The sequence below is a fragment of the Podarcis gaigeae genome (genome assembly GCF_964106915.1).
Source record: "Podarcis gaigeae genome assembly, chromosome: 5".
NCBI classification, from domain to species: Eukaryota; Metazoa; Chordata; class Lepidosauria; order Squamata; family Lacertidae; genus Podarcis; species Podarcis gaigeae.
In genome coordinates, this window is record NC_139681.1 from 38,255,556 (window position 1) to 38,272,128 (window position 16,573).

Below are 16,573 nucleotides of genomic sequence, written 5' to 3' on the forward strand. Positions count from 1 at the left end.
TAAAATGAAATACTTTACTATTTCAGTAATTGCATTGACATCCCTCTTTTCTTCTGAAGTTCAAGGCAGCATACAAGATGAATCCCTCCCGAATTTTATCCTCACAACAGCCCTGTGAGGAAGGTTAAGGTGAAAGAATGACCACTCAATATCACCCAGTGAGTTTCATAGCTGAGTGGGGGATTTGAACTTTGTCTGCTTTGTTCTAGTCCAACACTCTAGCCCTGACCTCCCCAACCTGGGGGATCTTCTGATCTTCTGGACTACATATCCCATCAACCCCAGCCTGCACAGCCAATGAATGAATGAAACCACATACTAGCTTTTTAAACTGCAACTTGATTAAAACTCCATAGGTTTGCCAAAAGCTGTGTAAAATAATGTTTGGCGCAGGTTGCCACCTTCAGCCATCAACTGTCCCTCCTGCCTCATGAGCTCATAGAATTGTAGAGTTGGAAGAGACTCTAAGGGTCAACTAGTCCAACCCCCTACAATGCAGGAATAGGCACTTGTCCTCTACAGGGATCAAACCTCTGACCTTGGCATTATCAGCACCACACTCCAACCAACTGAGCTAGAGAAGGGTTGGAGAGGATAAACTCACATTACCATGATTTTTTTTTTTTACTGTATTTCTTAATGGACTAACGATCTAGTTGTTTGTTTTTCCAAAGAGCATGCTGTAATGCTCAAAATTCTATCTAAAGCCTTTCATTCTACTTGCCCAACAAATGTTTGTTTAGATATTCTCCAACACATTTGTGTCTGCCTTTTCTTTCATGAAGCGTAGGGTGAAGGGGTTCTGAGGTGATCTCCCATCTAGGCACTGATTTCGCTCTAGGAAAGCTCCAACAAGATTGCTGTATCATTGTCAAGTACAGGAGTTCCCCTCTCCCTTCTGGTAGCTCACCGATAAAAATTAATGAGCATTTGGTAGATTTATAGTCCTTTAATAACAGCATTATGTTACAAGCACACCAGGCAACCCTCTGCAAGGATATCAGTTGCCTACTCTGATTCCTCCCCACTTCTGCAGCAAGAAGCACACCAATGGGAAGTGCCTCACACACACCCCTTGCGTCTCCTTTGTTCTATGACACGCTCGGACTTCTGAGTTTGGGGGGAGGGAGGGGTTCCAGCTGCTCCCTCCCTTCTGGTTGCTCAGCTACTATCTCATAGCTGGGTAGCTTCTCTCTCAACTGACCAGCTTCTGTGTCTGCCTGTCTCTCTGCTTCTGGAAACGCTGGAAGCGGGGGGGGGGGGGGGCGGACGGCAAATATTTCCCCTCCTCTTCTGTTAGGAGCTGATCTCCCTGTGATTGCATTCCCCAATCTTCCGATCCAGACTAGCCCCTGACAATCATGTGCTTTCATCTGTTCAGTGGATGGAAGGTAAGCTGTGTGCTAAGTCCCACCTGCACTTATCCCTCACTTTCTTGACTGAACAGGTGATGCCAGAGGTGACCATGTGCTAAGCACCTACATGCACCATCCTGTGCATTTCTCATACCCCAGCAACCTTTTTACACCAGCTAGGCACAAATCCAGTACAAGAAGAAAACCCATGTTCAAAACACACAGTATTGTTTGAATGGCTGAGTCTCCCTGTGATTGGCAGCTACTTGTACATTTATAAACCTAGCAGTCACATGCAAACGTTTGGTTGTGTCCCTGTCACTTACACATTTTTAAACTTGTTATTTGTTAACTCCGATCCTTTGGCTCTCACGCAAGGAAGTGTCATCGTCCCTGCCCCATGCCAAAGATCCCACAAAATACAATCACTTTCTGGAAGATAGTAAACTGCAGAGTTCAGTTGTGCTCTGCAGTCAACATTTTAACTTCTGTTTTAATGCCATCAGCACCTGTATCCCTTGCATCTTGCTATGGGGAGAGTTATAAGGTCATTTTCTGCAGCACCAAGATTTCCCAAGACCAGAATATGCTGTGCAAATCTTGATATTTTAATTCCACCCGCCTCCCTCTTTCCCAGACACTTTCTTTAGCACTCGGTTCTGAATAGCTGGTGAGATTACCGCTGTCAGAAACATCACATGGTTATGTGGAAATAGCAGACACAGTAAAATGTCTGTTGTTATTCTGTCTTAGCGTAGTGTCTGTTGCAAGTGCTTTTCTTCCAAGAGGACCTGGGCAGCAGAAAAAGATTTTCCTCCATTCATGCCTGAAGTGGGAAACATTATATAAAACTGGGTTGACAATTGAATTGGAAAATGTGAAAGCCACTATCCAAAAGAATAAAGAAGGCATCAGGTTCACGTTTGGATTGAATTTCTGCACTAAAATGAGGAGAATGGTGATGATTATCGGACTCCACATAAGAAAGAAAGAGATCATCAATACAAACAAAGTCCGCAACAGTCTGAAGTCTTTCTGGGAAATTCGAATGTGATGACCCTCTGAGTAGGCCATGCCAGCATGAAGACGTCTCCTTGATTCTTTTGCAATCTGCATTAGAACATAAAAAAACACCTTTCAGTGAATATATTTTAATTCTTTAAAAATTGTTAGGCAAACTCTGTGGTTAGATATCAATAAATTAAAAAAATAGTTTTTTAAAAAATTAAGAACAGCTCAACAATGAAAAAATGACACGGGGTGTTGTGGAATCTCCTTTGGAAGTTTGAAAGGGTAGAGTGAATGGCATGAAAATACACAGTTTTAAACATGTTTTGGTACCCCCCCTTTTTCAGTGAGCCAGATAGCTGTGCTAAATGTACTCACACCTCCACCCAACTTCCTCAGGGAATAGGAATATACAGGTAATCAAAATGTACTTTTTTAAAATGAGAGGCTGTTTTCATATCTGGGATTTTTTTAAAAAAAATTTTTTTAAGAGTACAGTATCAGCTCCAGGAAAGGCTCTCGCCGCAACCAGCAGTTTGCAGATGATGTGGACATCACTTTGTCATGCCTGCCTTCCAAATGCTGCTGCATCCAAGGAAAATATGCCGATTGTTTAGAAATGTGCAAGGTATCAAAATAATATGGGACGCTCCAGTCAGACTTACAATCAAGGAATATCAAAATTCGGAAGTTGCTCCCAGTGAGCATTGAAAGAGGGTGAATCATTATGATGAAGGGGAAATGCTCTCCTTTTCCACCATAACAAAATTAGTAGTTTTGTTTCCTCTTAGGAAAGCAGCATTTAATCCTTACACAAATACGATTTGTATAGTGTTTGAATATTATGGAAAAAATATTTCTCTTACTGCTTCTCATTTTGCTTTCCCTAATCCAATTACTGTGTTTTTTGCAATGCCAGGAAACTACTTTTGCATACACACTCATCCAATGTTCTTCCACCTGCACACTGCTTTTTCTCAGATGGGGAAACAATATCAGTTTACAGCAGCTTTTCCCCAACCTGGTGCTCTCCAAATGTGTCAGCTCCTCTCACCTGCAGCTAATGTGGAATGGACCAATATCATACTACATCTGTATACTGTTTGCTATAAAATATACTAAATCTACAGAAAGTTAATGGATTGCAAATGTTATCTAGTGCAAAGAACAATGGAGAGGTTCTTCGAAATAGTTTTATTGTCTTTTAACTTCCAAACGTATTCCTTGATGGCAAAATGGAATTCTACAAGGAAGACATAATCTTCTGACAAAGGGAGGATTAAGTCATATGTAACGCTCTAGCACCACCTTCCTGGGAAATGTGTAATATTAACAGCATCTTTCAACAGTGCTGTTTGGCCACCCACAAACAGGAGCAGGGAGAGGAAGTTTCCTGGTGAAAATTCCAGAGTGCTACTTATTTAAAACATATCTTACTCATTTTCATTGCACAGCAATTGCAGTGCAGGCTGCAACTGAAACAGTATCAAATTCGCAATGCAATGAATAGAAACAAGAAGGTAGGTCAGTCGCAGCCAGCCAACGGAAAATGTCAGTAGCAGCATCAGATTCTGCTAAATCCCTGGGTGAATAACCAAGCCCTTTGCTGACATCTAAAATGTAAAAAAGCAGGCAGCACATGTATCACAGAGGGGAGGGGTGCCACTGTCAAGAAGGCTCTCTTGCGTACTGCCATATAGCAGGCTCAGCTAAAGATAGTAAGGCCTCCTTGATAGATCTTAACAAACTGGGTAAGTCTATACGGGACAATCCATTTTTTCAGGGCAGGTAGCAACTTTGGGGTGATTTTCTGGCAGGAAAATGGCATAGAGGAAAAGAGCTGTCAACCCCCCCCCCCACACACACACATACCATGGTGCCAGTCTAGATCAGGGTGCTGAGATTGCTTTCAGTTAAGAGTGAGAAGTGGCTGTCCAAATCACATTGTTTAAATAGCATACAGTGGTACCTCAGGTTAAGAACTTAATTATTTCTGGAGATCCATTTTTAACCTGAAACTGTTCTTAACCTGAAGCACCACTTTAGATAATGGGGCCTCCCGCTGCTGCTGCGTTGCCATCAGGAGTTTTCTGTTCTCATCCTGAAGCAAAGTTCTTATCCCGAGGTAATATTTCTGGGTTAGAGGAGTCTGTAACCTGAAGCATCTGTAACCTGAAGCGTCTATAACCCGAGGTACCACTGTACCTAATATAACATGTAGTTTAGCCCTAGATTAATTAAATGTTGAGGATATGAAGTGATAAACAGCTCAGGATTTGCAACTATTGCAAGTGAACTAGAATAAAACTGTTAAGAACTAGGAAGTGTGCTACTTTTTTGGCTACTTGTGGTCTGTTATTACCATCTCTAAAACTAAAACTCCATTACTATGAGAACTCTGATTCAATTTTAATTGTGGATAACTCTATTAGTATCTTTTTAAGAATAATGATGATGATGATGATGAAAAATACCTGTAAAATCTTTGAATAACTAATTACGATGACTAATCCTGGTATTAAGAAGATCACAGTTGCAAAGGACACATCCCAAGCAATCTCTCCTGAAACGCTGGGCCAGTCCAAGGTGCAAATTAACACTTCCTGCAAGAAAAAGAACAAAATCCATATAAGTTTTTAATGTTTTCTTTCACCATAATGTTTGAGAAACACGCAGAGGCTCACCTAGAGTCCCCTGTGCCCTTGGCAAGGAGCTGTATCAGTGCCTCCCCACAGGGGAAGAAAACACTTTAGTGCAATAGACACATTAGAAATTACTACATTTTACATTTACAGATAGGTAGCCGTGTTGGTCTGCCATAGTCAAAACAAAAAAAATTCTTTCCAGTAGCACCTTAAAGACCAACTAAGTTAGTTCTTGGTATGAGCTTTCGTGTGCATGCACACTTCTTCAGATACACTGAAACAGAAGTTTTACATGACCCCAGCACTTGAAGCATCCAGAGTAAAGGTGAGGCAAGGAATAAGTGCAGAAAAAATGCATGCCTTTGTGCTACGGTGCAAGAAGGACAGGAAGGTTCTCCTGTTTTTGCTCTTGCTGCAACAACAGTGGCACATCTCCACACACATATACGTCATACACTTCGGCGTTTGATAGGTGATTTTTGAGCTTCCCCCCCTAGGTACTCCTCTGTCAACATGCACTGGCTTGGTGCCTGTTTTTAGAAGAGATAACCACTAACCAAACAGGATCTACGGAAATAGTTAATGATCAAAATACCTTTATGATTTTAACCTGGAACATATTCAGATAAAAGTGTATTCACAAGATTTGGCAACCAAACCAACCAACCAACCAAACAAACAAACAAGCAAACAAAAAAATCCTCCACCACCTACAATTTGAACCATTATGGCAACGTGATGAAATAGTTTAACAAATACTAGAAGCTCATATCTGACCTCATCTTACTAGCATTAAATGTGATTTCCTTGCAAAGACAGCTGCAAGGCAGACAAAAAATGGGAACATAATCTAATTATTTACTGATGATGACTCTCTCCTGTTATCTCCTGTGGTCTATGCAGTCATCTTACAGGTCCACATAAACGTCTGCTTTTCAAGCAATGCATAGGTACAACAGAGCTTGTGTGTTCTTGTGTGAAAGGTACAGTATGTACTGTAGAACACGGGACAAATGAAGAGTTTTGCAAAGGCTAGTCACCAATTCAATTCTAAACTTAACTTTGCACATGTTGTGCTCCTCCCATAGTCACTGAAAGTTTAAAGGTTAACAGGCAAACTGAGGAGAAACTTTCGTTGCTTTTTTGGCAAATACCATAGATTCCGGCGTATTAGGCGACTGGGCATATTGGACGACCCCCCCAAATTGGCAGCTGCAATTTGGGGATTTGTCTTATAAGCCCAGTCGCCTAATACACTGGGCAGCAACAGAGGGCGGGCTCAGTGTATAAGGCAACCCCCGGCTTTGGAGAATATTTTCTGGGTTCAAAAGCTGCCTTATACACCGGAATCTACGGTAAATCCGATACTTAAATAGCACCAAGTCAGTTGATAAAAAATAGTATTTATTATGAATTCTTAAAAATTCCTAAATTTTAATTTTTTTTTTTATCTGACAATCAAGGTGCATCAAGCCTGTGATTAATTAAAGAAAAGTCAGACATAGGTGCATGCTACCCTTTTTTCTCTGGGTCATACTTTTAGAATTTGCTCACGCCACAACATATTTCTTTATTGATAAGAAATACATTGTAAAACAAAAAGAAATAACTCCTAGCAGTGTTGATTTGTAACACAGAACACAACTACTTTATAATATGATCATGTGACATCCAGAAAGTATAAAACAATGCAGCTTCGTAAGAACACGAATCATTCCCAAAATATAACACGGATTGTCCTTGAATCTTCCTGCCACACTGGCCATCCTCTGCTGCCACACCCTTTGAGAACCACTGGCGTAATGTATAGTCTGGAACTTAAGGGAGCTGCTTATGCCAGGTCAGAGTGTTCATCTAGCTCTGCACTGTCTACACTAAGGGGTCGCAAGTGGCACTAAACCTCTTGGGTTTGCTGATCAGAAGATCGGCCATTCAAATCTGCGCGACGGGGTGAGCTCCTATTGCTCTGTCCCAGGTCCTGCTGACCTAGCAGTTCGAAAGCACGCCAGTGCAAGTAGATAGGTACTGCTGTGGCAGGAAGGTAAACGGTGTTTCCATGCGCTCTGGCACTCATCACAGTGTCCTGTTGCACCAGAAGCGGTTTAGTCATGGTGGCCACATGACCCAGAAAGCTGTCTGTGAACAAGCGCTGGCTCCCTCAGACTGAAAGCGAGATGAGCGCCACAGCCTCATAGTCGCCTTTGACTGGACTTAACCATCTGGCGTCCTTTACTTTCATCTGTCTACACTGACTGGCATTGACTCTCCAGGCTTTCAAACAGGGATCTTTCACAGTCCTACCTGGAGGTGTCAGGGATTTAATATGGGACCTTTTGCATGAGCTTCACAACTGAGGGCTTCCCCACACTTCCACTTGTGTAGAAAACACGGGTTTGTGTGGTTTCCCCCTTGCTCCACTCCTTTTCCAGGTAAAACCTGCTCTTTAGCTCTAAATCAGAGCAAAGTCTATCCTGAGAAAACCTGAATTGCTGTTTGCTCCAATTAAGCGCTAAAGAGCAGCAGGACAAGAGGAAGTGCAGATAAGTTCTCAGGCAACATGGTGCACCCCAGATGCTGATGGACTCCAACTGCCATCCTCCTCTACCATTAGCTGGTGCTGAAGGGAGCTGGGGTCTAGCAACATCTGGAAGACCCCCCCTGCTTTAATATAATGATGCCAAACCAGTGGCCTCTCAGATGGTGTAGGACTCCAACTCCCAACAGCCTCAGTAAGCATGGCTAATGGTCAGGGGCTCAGGGATGATGAGAGCTGTAGTTCAACACCATCTGGAAGACCACAGGTGTCTTACCCCTGCTTGAATAGTTGTTCAGAAGAGGGAATTTCATCAGGATTACTTTGACATCACAAACCCCCTGCTGCTGAAAGTCTCTCTTCTACACAGCTACTGAAGGTGCAAGAACCTGCCTTCTTTTCTATTGGCCAGCCTGCATCCATGGGTCAACTCGAGCTGCTGGCCTTGAAGCACCTAGAAGCGCCCTTTTGTGCCAGGCCCTTCTCGGGTTGTCATAAACTGATCTGGGAATGCGATCCAACTACCTTGATCCTGCTTTGCATCAGGAGACTTGATGACAGCACGTTTTGGGTCTCTTCCAGTTCTAACCCCAGGAATCTTGCTTCAGATTGCCATGCATCAATTACTAATCCCGAAAGGCACTCTTTAATTTCTCCGCATTTAATTACCCATTGATGTGGCGTCCCTCGAAGTGTCAGCTTGCATGATTCAAAATCACGAAAACCCATTTATTTGAGCCTACGCCAACTCCTCTGATACGCCTACTCACTATGTACTCTCAGTGAAGGACTCATAGGATTTGATAATAACCAGCCTTGCCTTAGGAGAACACCAGTGAAATCTCAGCAATACCTGTGCTTTTCCTGAAGCCCTCTATGCCAGAGACAGTTATCGGGCCATTTACCATTGGTCTCTAGAATATAGGGTTTTCTCCCACTTTCTGTTTTCATGTCTTAAATGTTTTTTGGGCTTGACAAAGCCAACCAAGCAGTGGACGCATGTTGCCATGTTCTCCAGCACGGCCCTTAAAGTTTATGGAGAAGAGATACCATGGTGGAGAATAACAGCCTCTTGATAAAAGCAAACAACAGCAGTCAGCCAGCCAGCCAGCCCTACAAATCCATCATCTTCAAATGAGTACACTCCTCTTTGTTCAGATTGGCATAGCCCCAAAAGAATACAAGAGGTGTTGCTTGTTTGAAGGGAAAAAAATAGCTTCATAGACTACAGAAGATTTTTCTGAGATTTCTGCTGTGTCTCTCATCCTTTCACATAGTTCACAACACTAGGGGTAGCCAACAGTGTACCCTCCAGATGTTATTGGACTCCAATTCCCAGTAACATGGTCAATGGCGGTGGATGATGGAAGCTGGAGTCCAACACCATCTGAAGGAACCACATTGGCTATCCCTGCAAAATCAGTCTCTAACATCTCCTGTGTTATATCTCCTTATTCTGACCAATAGAGATGTGAAATATCTAATCTGAAACTATGTAAAAGCACAGGAAGCATGAATTATCTTCAAAACCATTCTAAAGTCGAAGGCTACAATCCTATGCACACTTACCTGAGGCACTTCTTGGATGCATTTTCGAAGTGTGCATAGCTGACTCTATAACCATTTATATGCGGAGGGGCTGCACTGGATTGTTAGCAAACCCAAACAGCAGACTATATTGTGGGTTTACAGCTCAAACGATAAGCAAAGGGAGATTTTTTTTTTGGCTCCCCCTTACAATAGGAGCAATCTGAAATTATATCTCCTCTCCATCTGTTCTGAAGATTCACCATTGTCCAAGCTTGCAGAACTTTCAGAATTTCTACATGGTTTGGCTTTACAGGGACAGTTAACCTATCTGCAACGGTATTCTAACTTAACTGAATTGTATTTTTAAGCTTTTCAATTGTTATTCACTCCAAACCTTTGGGCGGGGGTGGAATAGATCATTACTTTGAAACCAATAAATCTCTTTCTTTGTGGAACTAACTTCACATGGACCAATTATCCCTTAACACCTATTTCAATACTTCATTGTGCAATCAAGTTAGATTCCCCACTTGCACTTCCAGTACATAATTGGGGGGTGAATTTGGAAGACCACCAATGAGCATTCCTTGAAGGCAGGACACCTGGGTTGTTAGTCCCTCCCCCCCAAATCAACATGTAGCATGGAATTTTGCAGGTGTGCAAATATATAATAGGAGGCTGCTTCTGTAAATGTTTCGGGTGACATAAGCCCCACTGAGTTCAATGGTGCTGTCCCCGAGTGCATAAGCCTATAGCCAGACTTTCTGAGTCAACTTCTTACTGGTGTGGGTGGGAGGAACTGTGCCTAACGGGAAAGGCTAATATCATACGCAGACTTAATCAAAAGCAAGTTGTACAAAAATCAGTGGCATGCCAGTAAATGTGTGTTGGGAACTGGGCAGTAAAAGGGTTGCCTTTTGTAAAAAAAAGACCGCCTTGTCTGTTTTATAGGGTCAGCTCACCTGGTGCTTTCCGGGCAGCGGCTGGACTGTGAAGAAAAGGCAGAGAGGCAGGGTGGCCAGCGCCGAGACGACCCAGATGAGCAGCAGGAGTCCGGCCACCAGCCTGCCTCTGTAGGCCCTCGAGGGCCGGAGCCGAACGATGCTGACCACGCGCTCCAGGCTGACGGCGGCCAGCGAGAGGATGGTGACGCTGCCGCTGAGGCCCATCATGTAGAAGAGCAGGTGGCAGACGGCGTGGCCCATGGTCCAGCTCTCGGTCCAGCGCACCACGGCGATGATGGGGATGGCGCTGATGAAGAACAGGTCGGCGCAGAAGAGGTTGAGCACCAGGCAGCTGGCCACGCTCAGCCTCCGCTTGCGGCGCGCCAGGAGCCGGATGGCGCACGCGTTGGCCGCCAGGGCCAGCGCGAAGATGCACGCCAGCACGGCCGTCTCCAGGGCGCTGAGCGCCACGCGGCTGGCGCCCCTGAACTCCGAGAAGAAGGGGAAGAAGTCCGTGCGGTTCCCTGCGGGGGTCGTCCCAGCCCCGGGCATCGGGGGGAGGGTGCCCAGGGCATGAGGCAGCCTCGCCGAGCTGAGGAGGAGCCCTATCTCTCTTGCGCGCCCCGACGGGGCGCCACAGGGCAGCTGGCCAAACACGCGGCGACGCTGCTGCTGCTGCTGCCGCCGCCTCCTCCTTCCCTCCGGGCAAGTTGGGATAGGACCTTGCTGACTCCTCTGCAACGAGGAAGTGATAGGAGGAGGCTAGGAGGTAAATAGTGGTGCTGGCCGGCGACAAAAGGAGGGATTTATGAGCAAGTAACTATATATGACAGGAAGGCACCAAGGCCTCCTTGGCTGTGAGCCACAAGTTGCTGCGTAAGCCGCTGCCCCTTCCCCAGTTGGCAATAATGGGCATGCGGGGAATGAGTGGCCATTGGAATCTAATGACAACAAACTGAACCGGGTACATTGGATGAACCATAAAAGACCGGGGGAAGGAGAGGAATGATTGGGGTTGAGGGACCATTGTGGGCATCCTGATATGGGCCTAGGAAGATGGGAACTAGGGCATCAGAGCAAAGGGTGTTAAGCAGAATAAGTTTGGTGTAAAGTTGAGTGCCAGATCAGTGGAACAATGGTGGCTTGAGGGAGACAAATAAGATCAGTAGAATGAGGGATCCTGGGTGAAAATACTGCAGTGCAGTCGGAGAGATTTACAGCCCATTCCCTAGCCATGTCTACTCAGAAGTAAACTCCATTAGTTCAATGGAGACTACTTCCAGAAATGTGTGTATCGGATTGCAGCCTTAAAATGCCACTGGGCTCTGTTTTTATGCTTCAGATGTTTCACCTGTTACTTTTCTGGAAGTGGAATGAAGTGGGGTGGAATATTCAGTTAGAAGTTATTCTTGCTAGTATTCATATTAATTTTATTGCCTACCTTTCCACTTGTCTTCCCTCCCTTCGTCAGCAGGTCCCAGCGCAGATTTCATACAATTTAAAATCCAGAGGTAAAAATGGTGCCGTTGCAGGAATAGGGATTCCTATATCAGTGGGGGGGGGGGCTGTCATTCCTCTCAGGATTCCCTATTTGGAGTCATATAACAGTTTTCTAGTCAAAACCCCATTTAGTCTGCAGATTTCCTATATCTTCCCAATCATGCTTATATTATCATTCGTGCTCACCCTGTTTGCTTACAACGGCCATTGATTTTATCAGGTCTCCTGTAGTCTGTAAGGAAGATGCTTATTAATTTGAAATTTTCAGCAAGCTAGATTTTATTTATCTGCTTAATAAAATGTAGTAGTAGAAGAAGAAATCATAAAATCATAGCATTGCAGATTTGGAAGGGTTCCTGATGGTCATCTAGTCCAATCCCCCAATGCAGGCCATCTGACCTCTGCTCAGCAACCTCCAAGGAAGGAGAGTCCACCATGTCTTCTGGAAGTCCACGGCTGAACAGTTATTACTCCTAACAGAAAGTTCTTCCTGATATTTAGTCAGGATCTCTTTTCTTGTAACTTGGTTTAGGCCTTAGAACATTCTAAGACATTTGAGAACATTTGAGAACATCCCCACCCCACCCCCCCAAAAATGTTAGTGACTTTCTCTATTCAGGCTGAAGTGCAAGTATATCTTAAGAGCATGAGGAGTGCAAATGGACTCATGTTCCGCTTGTGGCCTTCCTATAGTCATCTAGCAGGCCACTGTGGGAACAAATGCCCAACTAGATGCGCCTTTAGTCTGATTCAACAGGGCCCTTCTTATATTTACCTGGCAAATTGTTATGAATATTGCATTAAAGGTAAAGGTAAAGGTACCCCTGCCCGTACGGGCCAGTCTTGACAGACTCTGGGGTTGTGCGCCCATCTCACTTAAGAGGCCAGGGGCCAGCGCTGTCCGGAGACACTTCCGGGTCACGTGGCCAGCGTGACAAAGCTTCATCTGGCGAGCCAGAGCTGCACACGGAAACGCCGTTTACCTTCCCGCTGGTAAGCGGTCCCTATTTATCTACTTGCACCCGGAGGTGCTTTCGAACTGCTAGGTTGGCAGGCGCTGGGACCGAGCAGCGGGAGCGCACCCCGCCGCAGGGATTCGAACCGCCGACCTTTCGATCAGCAAGTCCTAGGCGCTGAGGCTTTAACCCACAGCGCCACCTGCGTCCCATTGAATATTGCATTACTATCCCCAATAGCAGTTCACTGTGCCTCTACACAGTTTATTTTACATTGCTTGTGGTAATGGACTGAATGGAAGTTCATGCTTTGTTGCAGAGTGCTCATGTGATTACTTGGCAGGACACTTCAATCCAGGCTCACACACGAGTGACCTGATGCACACTTTGAAGTTGCATATCTTGCCCTCAGTTGATCTCAGATTTCCCTCCACTAAAATTTCCACACCATCATTTAACTGTCAAGGTGGTGCAATTCAGCAATGCAGTTATCCAGTCCACACCAGTCAGGCTAAATTGATCCCCACTTCACCCATACCCTGTTCCTTAACTACATTGAACCTTGCGGTTCTCTTTTATTGATGATCTCACAAGCTCAAGAATACAGTGGGTTCCACCACCCCATATTGACACAGGCTTTGTGCTCAGGCTGCAAACTGTTCTTTGCTGGGTGCATGATTTACGTGAAACCCAATCAATACAAAAAACCAGCGACAGTTATCAGACTGTTTACCATCATCGGTCTCTACAGCCACAGCAGGCGCTGTGACTCTCCGTCGATTTGACTTCACTCCTGAAAGTACACCGTTCCATTGGATGCCAGCTAAGAGAAGCTACAACAACCCATTTCTTCATTCTCAACAGTTGCTCTGTTTAGCCATTTGGGGCCTGGAAGTGCATTTTTATGGAACCCAACCCTGGGTGATCAAGCTCACATTCTGTGTATCTGTCTTATAATGAGTTGACATAGCACTGCCACCTTAACAGGTGTATTATGCTGTTCGATGTTTACAAAGTGCTTTTACATCATTGTATTTGTGGTGTTGATTTTTAGTCATAGCAAGAGTTCATTCAAAAGGCAGTTGAGATTAGCAGTTGAGTTTCAAGAAACACAGAGGAAGTAAGGCAGTATCCTTACAGCACTAACATCGGAACGTCTGAAACTGTCTTGTAGAGTCCATCCATTGGGCCATCTAGACCACCCTCCCCCAAACTGGCATTCTCCAGCTGTGTTGGCTGGGGCTGATGGGAATCGTAGTCCAAAATATCTGGATCGCATCAGGTTGCAGAAGGTTTATTGGGGGTCGGTTGTAGCTCAGTAGTAGAGCATCTGCTTTGAATGCAGAAGGTCCAATCCTTTGCCTCTCCAGGTAGGGCTGAGAATATGCCTAGTCTAGAGTCCTGGAGAGCTGTTGCCAGCAAGTGTTGACAGTTCTGAGCTACATGGACCAATGGTTTGATTCAGCATATAGGAGCTTCCTAGACCAGTAGTGTCTATCTGATTGACAGCAGCTTGCCAAGGTATCTGCTGAGAATCTTTAACTGGATTCAGTTTGGGCCCTCATTCATTGAAAGCATGTGCCCTACCACTAAGGCACAAATCCTTCAATAACAGAAAGCTTAGGAGTTACACAGAACGCTTTTGGCAACCTGCTTTACAGACCTTTCAGAATGAACATCACATTTTATTTTATCTGTTGCTGCTCAATCAAATCAGGGCATCTTGTTAGGGTTTAAAAAAACCCCCAAAACCTTTTGATCAATGATTAATAATGTCCCACCCATGTGAATATAGTTTCTCTTGTTCCCCATGTCTGAATTACCGTATAATATACCATAACAATGCTGAAGTGCTTAGATTGTAAAGCTGTTCCGATCTATTCCATTCTACAGCTTGTCTTAAAAACCTGGGCTTATGGTTAGCAGTATTTCTTTTTCCTTTTACACAAGCATATGAGGCAAACTATTTTAAAAAGTGTGTGGAAATGAGTGAAAGGCTTGCATATGGCAGTGTTATTCACAAATACAGGGAAGTACATCTTGTTGGGCTCAATGAGAATTATTCCCAGGTAAGCGTGTATAGATTGCAGCCTCGGTCTTTGGGAAATGTATGTTTGCCTAGAGGCATAAGTCTGTGTAGGCTTTGAAGACGTTGTGTTCTTGGTGCTTTCATACTCCTTTACATGTGAGGGTTGACACATAGCATCTTTAAATATTTGTGGTGTTTGGCGTGACATATTAAACTCTACCCATAAAGAAGGCAGAGTCCTTTTCAGCTGGCCTTCAAGGGCTGTGAAAAAGAAATTGTTTATTGCATTCCATGCATGAAGGCATTCGGTCCTTTATTTGCATGTAGCAAATAAGAGCAGGCCAACTCAGTTCTTTTTCACCGTCTTAAGGCAAACAGATGGCAGAGATATACTGAATATGAAGAAGCAGATGGCGAGCAGTTGACATGGTGACGAGGGTAGGCTGGCTGAGTTTGAAAATAGTTGTGCAGGAATAGGTAGGTCACTGGCCTAGGAGAGGGGGGCGGAATAATTCTTTCCCCTCCTAAAGTTTCTCAGTAGAATCTTTCTTCAACCCACTGGTTAAAGTGCTGCATTTCTCATTAAAGTTCTAGAGAGGGCCTGGTGTGGAGGATTGCATCATACTATTAACTATATGAAACAGAGGGACATGCCTATGTTATTCTGGGCCTGGAGCAACATTATCTGCATTTCCATTTATAAACAAAGCATGTTTCAAATGAGCAGGGAAGGCTTTATGGAAGATGGATGATGTGCATCAGTGGACTTCTGTTGTGCAGGCAAGATGGACATGGATGTTGCCCACAGTTTGCATCTTAGAGGCCTAAAAATAACATTTGATGACGGCGGGTTAACACACCTGGGCAAAGACTATGAGCAATCCTAGTGCTGTTTGGCTGGTTGAAGGGAAAAGAACAACAAACACGTTCAACCTGACTTAAGCTGAGGTCAGTGATGGGTAGCACCAAACCAGCTGATGGGTGTGAGCCTTTACACATCAAATTCTTACCACTTCCCTGTTCCATGAGTTGCCTTTAAAACTACACTAAGTTCTTCAGGCAAGTTGTATCAATAATTACTAGCTGTGTGACTTTAGCTTGAAGACAAATGCATTTTGTTTTAGGGAATGTTGCCTCTTGCGTGATTCTCTCAGCTCAGTCAATGGGGACTTAGGTCTTTTTTGTTTGCTTTAGTTTTATAGATTTATATGCCACGTTTCAGTGGAAGTATTTCCAGGGCAACGACACAGTCTGCAGATAAAATAAAACAGGCAAGAATAAGAAAGCAGGTGGAACCAGCATTAAAATAATCAAAAGCAGATAAAAGGCTGAGAAAAGAAAGAGACCCTCACCCTGCACTGGAAATACATCAAAACAGGTGACAGGCAAGCTTGCGGGCAGTGGTGCGGAGCAGTGGTGTTGTGGCATCTGATGCAGTCTCTCAAATTACCAACCAGCTCTTCTCTGATAGCAGAGAAACCTGGAGGGATTCCAAAGATGGCCCAAGTTCATAGGCAGGTTGATATGGCAATAGATGCCCCTTCCGCTTTTCAAGTCTGAAGCAGCATAAGAGCTCTTGAAAGTAAGCACCAGCACATGGGACTGATCTTGGAAATGGACCAAGAAGCTAGCCGAGCTGTTTAAGCACAAGAAAAATGTTCCCAACAGCCCCTGTCAGCTGTGGCAGCTGTATTCTGAACTGCCATTTCTGAACAGTCTTTGCCACCTTCAAGGGCAGCCCTGTATTCAATGTGTTGTTGTGGTTTAATCTGGAGATTGCCAAACCACAGACACCTAATGGCCAGGCTCTCCTTATCTATGTATAGCTTCAGCTGGCAAAAGGTGCTCCATATCACTTGAGCCTGCAGGGACAACACTAGATCCGTGTGTCTCTCCAGAAGACAAATCCTTTGGGGAGGGGAGGGTTGTACATGTTGGAATAATAATAATGATAAATTTTATTTATATCCCGCCCTCCCCAGCCAAAGCCGGGCTCAGGACGGCTAACAACAATAAAATAGTACAACATTCTAAAATCATTTCATTCTAAAATTAATTCAACTCAAATTGATG

At 44.3% G+C, this 16,573-nt stretch overlaps 1 protein-coding gene across 1 annotated transcript; it reads right to left on the minus strand.

Moving 5' to 3' along the window:
- Window positions 1–934: 934 nt before the first annotated feature.
- Window positions 935–10,729, minus strand: FFAR4 (free fatty acid receptor 4). Its single transcript, XM_083740941.1, has 3 exons — window positions 10,034–10,729; window positions 4,838–4,966; window positions 935–2,465 (listed from the first exon to the last, which is right to left on the minus strand). The coding sequence occupies exons 1-3, from the start codon at window positions 10,565–10,567 to the stop codon at window positions 2,058–2,060; spliced, it is 1,071 nt and encodes a 356-aa protein (XP_083597067.1). The 5' UTR covers window positions 10,568–10,729; the 3' UTR covers window positions 935–2,057.
- Window positions 10,730–16,573: the final 5,844 nt, after the last annotated feature.

Excerpts from the sequence above, each read along its gene's own strand:
- FFAR4 (XM_083740941.1), bottom strand. The coding sequence starts at position 10,567 with ATGCCCGGGGCTGGGACGACCCCCGCAGGGAACCGCACGGACTTCTTC. Across the intron at positions 4,967-10,033 it reads CGCTGCCCGGAAAGCACCAG|GAAGTGTTAATTTGCACCTT; the intron begins GTGAGCTGACCC and ends TTTTTCTTGCAG. Across the intron at positions 2,466-4,837 it reads GTTATTCAAAGATTTTACAG|ATTGCAAAAGAATCAAGGAG; the intron begins GTATTTTTCATC and ends GTTCTAATGCAG.